The sequence below is a fragment of the Euprymna scolopes genome, chromosome 36, assembly GCF_053919585.1.
Source record: "Euprymna scolopes isolate OS-2025 chromosome 36, ASM5391958v1, whole genome shotgun sequence".
NCBI classification, from domain to species: Eukaryota; Metazoa; Mollusca; class Cephalopoda; order Sepiida; family Sepiolidae; genus Euprymna; species Euprymna scolopes.
The window spans coordinates 23,452,226-23,463,362 of record NC_136517.1 but is presented as its reverse complement, the minus strand read 5'-3'; the positions used below and the strand labels follow the sequence as shown (position 1 = coordinate 23,463,362).

Here is an 11,137-nt window from a genome sequence, read left to right as displayed (position 1 = left end):
ACAGTATATACGTTCAGAGATTACAGTTAGGATATCTGCGGTAAAACGGGCTTGCCTAAATCCATATTGTTTGTCGGCCAGGATTTTAGCAGCTGTAAGGTGATGGACTAGAGCTTGATTTATTATGGACTCAAATATTTTGACGAAAAGCGGAAGAAGGCTAACGGGGCGATAATTTAGTGGTTCAGTTCTTTCGCCAAAATTCTTGAAAACTTGCACCACAGAAGCGGTTTTCTAGCAGTCAGGAAAGCAAGATTTATTAAAGCATTTGTTGTAAAGTTTGAAGAGAACTGGAGCAACTTCAGCGGAGCATATTTTTAATAGCACAGCCGGGATGAGATCTGGTCTACATGCTTTTGAGGTGTCTAGGTTTTTTATGATAGCATGTACCTAAGAAGGGGTGATTTTCAAATCACCTAGTGTGGCTTCTGTCCGCAAAGGAAAGTCAAGGAGGGGGTGGACTGCCGGGTCCAATGTGGAGTTTGAGGTAAACCGACTGGCAAGCAGGTTAGCCTTCTCGGTTGCTGGGCAAGCAACCTTATAAATGTTTTATAGTGGGGGAATCGTTGACTGCCCATTATTTACTACACTATTGTAGATTTTCCAAAAATCATGGATTCCTAATTTCTGTGCTTCGATGCGTTTTCTTTTGGGGGGGGGGGAGTTTCAGTATAATCTGTCTTAGCTTTCGCTATTTCTCTCTTACAAATGAAAGATTTCCGAATTTGACAGAAAGATTCTAGAGTTCGATCAAAAGATTCCAGATTTCGACAAAAAGATTTCCAAGTTCGAGAGAAAGGTTCTCGGGTTTGGTTAGATACATATAAAGAAGGTCAGAGGTTATATCGGCTGAAATGTTGTAAAAAATAACACTCAAGATAAGAACAGTAGTTCGTAGAATGGAAATAATTTCGAATTTCTAATAGAATTTTTTTTTTAAATTTGGAATACGAACACTCATTCATTGCTGAACTGTTAGATTTCAAATAACGCATCATTGTTAAGGTATTTTCTTAATCTCAATTCATAAAATTATTGGATATAAAAAAAACAACTTCAATACAATATGATTTTTATACATCTTTTTTTTCACTGAACTTTATTCCAAATTTATTCTGATATCATGATAAGTGAAATGGGTTAAAGTTTAGTTTAGGAATGGGTATTTTTTAATTAATTTTTTTTTTACAATGGAGTCACGACTTATCAAGGCCCGGAAACCATTCGAGGATAAGATTTAATGAGTCTTTCTTTTTTTATTCATTTTTGTAGACGCTTTATTACTTCCCCTTTCTCTTTTCTTTCTTTTTTCTCTTTCTTTATTATTTTTTAAAAAGTTATTTCTACAATTTTACAACGTATCGTACTAATGGTTAGTGGTCGAAATTTGGTAAATTGAATTACTTAAGAGGATGGTTTATCAAGAACTTGTTCATGTTGTACGTGAAGACGACCATATTGTAGTCAGTTGGAAAGTAGCAAACGCAAGAGAGTTCCACAGGCGTGCAGTTCTAAGAAAGAAACTTTGTTCATGGAATTTATATTTAAGTTTAGGCACAGATAAAGAGTGGGGGAAATTATTGATAGTGTTCTCAGCTAGAGGAGTGTTTTTCGTGGGTTTTGCAAGGGGGGGCATAGATTGGAACTCAGACGAGCATTTGCCATGAAAACGATAAAGCAAACATAGGCTCGCAATGTCATTTCTGTGGGAAAGGGGTTGCAGGGAAGAGAAAAGAGTATTTCTACTACGTTTGAACTCTGTGAAGGCAGGATAAGGTGCTTCCAGCAGCTCCTGTCCATATATGGTAAAAGTAAAGGGAAAAATGATTAGCTACGAAAAAAGAGTGAGAAAAATAATAAAAAAAGAGACAGAAATAGAAAAGGAAGAAAGAAAAGCACGAAAAGAAAGAAATAGAAAAGGAAAAGGAATAAATAGAAAAGAAAGAAAGAAAGAAAAGAAAGAAAAGGAAGAAATAGAAAAGGAAAGAAAGAAATAGAAAAGGAAGAAATAGAAAAGGAAGAAAAAAGAAATAGAAAAGAACGAAATAGAAAAGGAAGAAAGAAAAGAAAGACAAGACAGAAATAGAAAAGAAAGAAATAGAAAGAAAAGAAAGAAATAGAAAGGAAAAGAAAGAAAAGGAAGAAATAGAAAAGAAAGAAAAGAAAGAAATAGAAAAGGACAAGAAAGAAATAGAAAAGGAAGAAATAGAAAAATGAGAAAGAAAAGGAAGAAAGAAAAGGAAAAGGAAAAAATAGAAAAGAAAGAAATAGAAAAGGAAGAAAAGAAAGAAATAGAAAGGAAAGAAAAGGAAGAAAGAAAAGAAAGAAAAGGAAAACGTATAGAAAATAATTTAAAGATTTAAAAAAAAAAACAGAAAAAAAGATGAATCAATCGTAAATAAAACTCTGAAGAGAAAAAAGTCGACCCTTAATTAGGATTTTTATTGTTTAATGAGTTCTTTGTGAAGAGTTCCGAATAATTACCCTGAGGGTAGTCAGCCACAGAATAAATCAAGCGATGACATCCATCCTCATCTCTGAGCTATCTTTCAATGTTACGGCTGCAAAATCAAAACAGTTTAATAAAAGAGATATGACTGCTCAAGAGATGTCGGCATCTACCCTTTCAACCTCTGATATTTTTTTCTGGATAAAGAAAGGACAGTGAAACTGCAACCACCATTATAAATTGACCGCTCATCAAAACCGGAACCGTTGTTTAACGAAGAGTCTTTTGACCGTCGTTGGTTGATGTGACTTGCTTCCAAGATGGCTTCTTTGTTTGCCTGTGCAGGGGCGGGGAGGAAGGGGGCGATGGCTGTCAGGACAAAAACGTCCAGACTTGGTAAATGTGACACATTCTTTTGGTTGTAATATCGTAATGATCACCTAAAGTGGAAGGTGATCCCCGGGATGATGTCATCATGAGAACAAAACAGATATTACGCTTCCCCACACACACATTTTTTTCTAAATCGAGCATTGGGAAAAAGTACATTAATCTGGGACTTGCGGTATAACATCTTCATCAATTCGGTGTTCAGATTCTTCGTTACAATACAATTTAATGTTTCAGCAGCTTCTTTTCAAAAACTGTAGATTTATGCAGCTTTCTTGCTGTTGATGTGTTCATTTTATTTATAGTATTGCTGTTTACCAAAAATCTTTATTTATTTATTTAAGGTATATATATATATATATATATATATATATATATATATATATATATGTATGTATATATATGTATGTATATATATATGTATGTATATATATATGTATGTATATATATATATTAGTATATATATATATTAGTATATATATATATTAGTATATACATACATATATATATTAGTATATATATATATTAGTATATATATATATTAGTATATATATATATATATTAGTATATATATATTAGTATATATATATATTAGTATATATATATATATAAGTATATATATATTAGTATACATATATTAGTATATATATATATTTGTATATATATATATATTAGTATATATATATATTAGTATATATATATATTAGTATATATATATATATTAGTATATATATTAGTATATATATATTAGTATATATATATATTAGTATATATATATATTAGTATATATATATTAGTATATATATATATTACTATATATATATTAGTATATATATATATTAGTATATATATATTAGTATATATATAAGTATATATATATATTAGTATATATATATATTAGTATATATATATTAGTATATATATATGTATATATATATATTAGTATATATATATGTATATTAGTATATATATATATTAGTATATATATATATATTAGTATATATATATTAGTATGTATATATATATATTAGTATGTATATATATGTATATATATATTAGTATGTATATATATATATTAGTATGTATATATATGTATATATATATTACTATATATATATATTAGTATGTATATATATATTAGTATGTATATATATGTATATATATTAGTATATATATATATATGTATATATATATTAGTATGTATATATTAGTATGTATATATATATTAGTATACATATATTACTATATATATAAATTAGTATATATATAAGTATATATATAAGTATATATATATATTAGTATATATATATTAGTATATATATATATTAGTATATATATATTAGTATATATATTAGTATATATATATATTAGTATATACATATATTAGTATATATATATATTAGTATATATATATTATTATATATATATATATTAGTATATATATATATACTAGTATATATATATTAGTATATATATATTAGTATATATATATTAGTATATATATATTAGTATATATAGTAGTATATATATACATATATATATATATTAGTATATATATTAGTATATATATATATTAGTATATATATATATTAGTATATATATATATATTAGTATATATATATATTAGTATATATATATATTAGTATATACATATATTAGTATATATATATTAGTATATATATTTATTAGTATATATTAGTATATATATATTAGTATATATATATTAGTATATATATATATTAGTATATATATATTAGTATATATATATTAGTATATATATATATTAGTATATATGTATTAGTATATATTTATATTAGTATATATATATTAGTATATATATGCATATATATTAGTATATATATATTAGTATATATATATATATTAGTATATATATATATTAGTATGTATATATATATTAGTATGTATATATATGTGTATATATAGATATTAGTATATATATATATATATTAGTATGTATATATATGTATATATATTAGTATGTATATATATGTATATATATGTTAGTATGTATATATATATATATGTATATATTTATTAGTATGTATATATTAGTATGTATATATATATTAGTATATATTAGTATATATATATTAGTATATATATATTAGTATATATATTAGTATATATATATATTAGTATATATATATTAGTATATATATATTAGTATATATATATTAGTATATACATATATTTGTATATATATATATATTAGTATATATATATATATTATTATATATATATTAGTATATATATATATTAGTATATATATATTAGTATATATATATTAGTATATATATATATTAGTATATATATATATTAGTATATATATATATATATATATATATTAGTTTATATAGTAGTATATATATATTAGTATATATATTAGTATATATATATATTGGTATATATATATATATATTAGTATATATATCAGTATATATATATATATATATATATATATATATATATATATATATATATATATATATATATATATCATTATTAGTGTTTTTAGGCAGAATTCCTTCATTCGGGCAAACATTATTAACAACAACAGAGATACCTTTCTTAATGGTTCTTTTTTTAATTTTTTTTCGATCTTTCGTAAGATTGTTTTAACTTCAAGATGGAAGGTATTTAAAAATGTTCCATGGTTCACACGAGCGCTTTTGATTCGTTCTTGACTCATCATCACGTGGAGATAAAATATTAAAAATAGAAGTGAAATATATAGTTACGAATGATAAAAACCATAATAATAATAATGTTTGCCTGAATATATCAGTATATATATATTAGTATATATATATATCAGTATATATATAAGTATATATATATTAGTATATATATATATCAGTATATATATTAGTATATATATATCAGTATATATATTAGTATATATATATATCAGTATATATATTAGTATATATATATATATTAGTATATATATATATATATCAGTATATATATTAGTATACATATATCAGTATATTAATATGAGTACATATATATATATATCAGTATATATATATTAGTATATATATGTATATATATATCAATGTACATATATTAGTATATATATATATATTAGTGTATATATATATTAGAATATATATCGTTATTTATATTTATTTATTATATATATATAAATATATATATATACATATTAGTATATATAAGTATAATATATATATTAGTGTATATATATATATATTAGACTATATATCGTTAGTTATATATATACATATATATATACACCAATATATATATATATATATATATTGGTGTATATATATGCATATATATTAGAATATATATCGTTATTTATATATATATATATGTATATATTAGTACATATATATTCGTATATATATATATATTAGTATATATATATATATTCGTATATATATATATATATCAGTATATATAGATTAGTATATATATATATCAGTATATATATATATTAGTATATATATATCAGTATATATATTAGTATATATATATATATATTAGTATATATATAAGCATATATATATATATATATATATATATATATATATATATATATAGATATATGCTGTGGGTGCAATAAGTGTTCGATACAAAGCAAAATGTAGATTTGTTCTTAATACACGTCAATAAAAACAATAACAAAGTGCTAATTCTAGTTTATTTTTTGTCTATTAATTTTATTGTTAATTCTTTCCTATTTGTGAATGACGGTCTTCACTTCTGGCAGGAACTGGCTGATATAATCGCCATATTTGTTGTAAGTCCGGGTACTTTTCAACCCTTCTGGATTCATCGTCAGGGATAGATTATTCTAACAATTGAACAATTTATATATATTTTAGATGGAATATAATGGAGTGTGTGTGTATGTGTGTGTGTGTGTGTGTGTGTGTGTGTGTGTGTGTGTGTGTGTGTGTGTGTGTGTGTGTGTGTGGTCACGAATAGGCTCCTATATGGTTGACTATTTAAAAAAAAACTGATCACATATAATGATAGAAGATGTATCGAGACACAGGAATGGGTATGTTCGATCTGGCAGAACGGTGGTTCCTTAAAATTGTGGGGTCTGCGTTCACGCCTGGTCCACAAAGTATGGAAATAAAAAAGAATTAAATTTAATAAAAAAAAACGTTTACAAGTTTTTTTATATAGATGGACATAATAATACTTTGATAAGTATGTTTTAACTTAAATAGGAATGGTATAATACATTTGTGGGGTCTACGTTCGCGCCTGGCCTCCATAGAATTGACATAGGCACAAACTTTAATAAAGACTTTTCATATCTATCTGCGTAAGTATACTTTAATAATTATGTTTCAGTTTGAAGAAATGTGGTATAATAAAATTATAGTGTGTTCGTTCGCGCCTGGCCTCCATAGAATGGAAATATGTCACAAAATTTAACAAGGTTTTTTTAATATAGATCCACAAAATATTGTAATAAGTGTTTCAGTGTGAAAAGGTATGGTATAATAAATTATGGGGTTTATCTACTTTATTTTTACTTTCATCATATTTTGCTTTTGTGTTGATACCCCCAAATTCGCATCTATCTCTTTACAACCCTTCCTTTTCATAACCTATCATACTTTAATAAATCAGTCCATTTTCTGTAGGATGTTTTTGAACCCAGTCAACGACGGGTACTTTTGCTAGTATATATATATATAAAGGTTGAAACATATACATAGGTTTTACTACCACCACTTTGTCGATGAGATTAACCATGCATCGCTCCGAAAACAGTTCTATATTTAACCACCTGTCTAATCAGTATTCCTGCCATTTGTCCCAATTTCTTAAGATTTTAGTTGACAGCACATCTGCTTTAACAGACGAATAATAAACGAAAACTTGAAATACTAGACCATTACTAATAAAAACTATAAAAAAACTAATAATAACAAGATAAACTTTACCAATAGTATTCACATCCTAGAATGTTTGTGAAATTATTAAAATTAACCAATAAAAGAAATATACACAGACATGACAGAAAAAATAGACACGCATAGAAACAGTTTATTACAGTGAACATAAAATTTATAGAAAAAAATCAAAAATAAATGCTCACAAATTTAATAACTAATACTTCGTTGACATTACCTTTGCTGTTTTTATGATAGGACCCTTCTAGGCATGGCGTTGATCAATAACGAATATTATCTTGAGGAATTCTTGCCATGTCTGATGCAATAAATACTAAAAGTTCAGACGTAGAAGATGGCTTTTTTTTCCAAAGCTTCTGATCTAATATGCCCCAAAGGTTCATATCCGAAGACTGACTTGGCCATGGAAGTTTATTAATCCCATTTTGGCTTAACCAATGCTGTGTCGCCCTAGCAGAGTGACAACGAGCTTCATTTCTATAAATTAACTTGGTTCATTTTATCACTTGAGAATATCGGTAGGAGTCTTTCATGTAATATGTAAACATATTTAACAGAATTGATGTTTCCTTTGCACTCTACCAGGTCTGAGGTCCTCTACCAGGTCGACCAGCACTCCAAATTGCACCATAACTGAGAAACCCCCATATTTGAAATATATGGAGAAACTCCCATATATTTGGAACTGCTGACAGTCAACGCGATGGTTCTAGGTCCAATCCTTGGCTTGGGAGAGGTGCTACTTTATCGGCACTGATGAGTTGTGATACAACGAAACAGGACTGTATGTGAATGACTACAAATATATTATATATATATATTTATATATATATATATATATATATATATATATATATATGTTAAAACCCAGTTAGATTAATCTGTCCTTGACGATGAATTCAGAAGGATTGGAAAGTACTCGAACTTACGACAAATATGGTGAGTACATCAGCCAGTTCTCGCCAGAAGTGAAGTTGAAAAGGATAAAAATTAAAACAATAGACAAAAGTTATCTATTTTATTTAGTGAAATATATATAGATAGATAGATAGAATTTACATTATTGCCACTCCATAAATCGACAAATCCAAGTTGCAATGATGATGCTTATACACGATATGTCTCATACATCACATGGACAAATTCTTGAATTCTTTGTTAATAGTTTATATTTTCATTTTTATTTTGGGGTGCACTAAAACTAAAACCGATAAATTTCACTTCAAACGATTGTTACGATTGTTTGCAGGGCCAACGTGAATGTCATGGACAATTTCAAGTGGACAGCATTGCACCACGCCTGTCATGGCGGTCAGTTGGACGTAGTCAAACTCATAATCGAAAACGGTGCCGACATTAACGCCCCATCGTTAAATGGGGGTACGCCCCTAACGAGGGCCATCGAAAGTTCAGCCTTTGAGGTCGTCCAGTTCCTCATCGATTCCGGTGCCAAACTACAGACAGAAACCAGGAACGGTAAGTTGACCCCTTTTTCTTTCTTTTTTTTTTTATTTACTAGTTGAAGTGCCTATTGAACTTTATTCAATCAGCCGCAAAAAAAACAAGTTTTAAATTAAAAAAAAAATATCAACTCCTGATTGGATAAAAGTCTTAATGCAGAAATTTTAATTCAGCCAATCGAAAGTTCAGAAAATATAAACTTTAAAGAATAGATATTGGAATATTGGCGCTATGCACTGGGAGTTGCTTACTTTACACTTAAGACTAGCAGGCCACTTAAATATGATATTTTAATTCATGCAGGTTTTGTATTAATTATATGACTAATACTCTATTTATTATAATATTGTACCCAATATATAATATATAATAGTGGCTTAAAAAGTTAAAAATATGTGCGTGTGTGTGTGTGTGTGAGAGAGAGAGAGAGAGTGACTTGGGTGCCATTAGCTAGAATTGAAACCAAAACATTTAGCTCGCCAGCCTTATTTGCTACCACCTGAGCTAAGTCCATATGCCTATGAAAACGTTCCAAATTAAAAGACTTAAACGTATAAATGTATATTTGTGCGTGCGTATGGGAGCACTTACATCTGCCAAGTTCCAACTTTTCTCATTTTTGACTCCGTAGCAGCTATTTTTATCAGCTAAAGATCAAATCGAATTTGTTCCACTGGTACGAATTCCCTATATATCAAGTTTCAAGTCCGTAGACAAAATATTGACAGAGTAGTTTGGTAGAGACTGTCCCGCACATACGCGCCCCCCACCCCTTACACACATAAGTTTACTTTTATAATATATACAGATAAGTCCAAGAAATGTTCCACACAATCTACTTGAAATCTTCCACTGCACGTTTTTCTTCGCCTCACAGCCGGCAGCAGAATCAATTTACTGCTAACTTTAAGCCTTGGCTTGAAAGCTAGTTCGCTTATTCATACTAACCGCGGCTAGATCAACTAACGAACTGCAACGTCACGCCCTGTAAAGTTTAAACCTTCCTCATCGTGGTGATAACATGATAATGTTAGGATTATTTTGTCTGGAATCTGGTTCCTGGCAGGGCCACCCGTGGCCGACAGGTTTATCGTCGTCGTCGGCAGCAGCAGCAGCAGCAGCAACAACAACAACAACAACAATTGCGGATATTTATTTCTTTGGGAAAACAATAATCTCTACTATCACATAAAAGAAAGTTTGTGTATCCGTGTGTTTGTGTGTCTGCGAGTTCGTTCCCTATGGACTCGAAAACGGCTGAGTCAATTTTTGTGTGCCTATTAGTGTTCTTAAATAGGTTTTATGTCTTCGGTAAGTATCGATAATCGATAATCTAAATAATCCGTTAGAAGAAGGAGCAGGTGATTTTGACTAAAGTTAACACCTTACACAGCCTAACATCGCAAGTGCATTTGAGAAGTTGTATTACCACACAAGCCGAAAAGCATAGCATATAAAATCAACAGTAGGTTCTTTGATATGAAAGAGGCGCATTCAAAATGAATGTTTCTATTTAAAGCACAATTGCACCATGATACTTGATTTTTTTTCATTTAAAATTTTAATTTTATCCATTATCACAGCACAAGCAGTAACGCCAGGCATATAAAATCAACAGTAGGTGTTTTTATATGACAAGGGCGCGTTCGAAATAAAAGTTTCTGTTTAGAGCACAATTGAAGCATGATAATTGATTTTTGCGTTTTAAACTTTAATGCAAGCCATTATATATAAAAATATTCTTATAAAATCAACAGTAGGTTCTCTACAGTGCAATGTAGACTACAATATACTTAGTCACTGCGAGAGGCATGTGAAGCTTCCTCCAGGTGCATTGTGATGGGTCCCCAATTAGAGCAGGCAATCAATTTGATTGAAAAATGGGTGATTTTATCGATTTCGATGATAATAA

At 27.7% G+C, this 11,137-nt stretch overlaps 1 protein-coding gene across 3 annotated transcripts in view; it reads left to right on the top strand.

Annotated features, from left to right (window-relative positions):
* Nucleotides 1–11,137, top strand: part of LOC145260393 (ankyrin repeat and EF-hand domain-containing protein 1-like) — a 140,827-nt gene that overhangs the window by 68,987 nt on the left and 60,703 nt on the right. For all 3 annotated transcript variants that reach the window (XR_013864281.1, XM_080118350.1, XM_080118349.1), the window contains one exon: nucleotides 9,014–9,240. Coding sequence is in view for 2 of the 3 variants with exons in the window: in XM_080118350.1 (XP_079974476.1) it covers nucleotides 9,014–9,240 (227 nt within the window). In the remaining variant the exon portion in view is untranslated. The remainder of the gene's footprint in view (nucleotides 1–9,013; nucleotides 9,241–11,137) is intronic.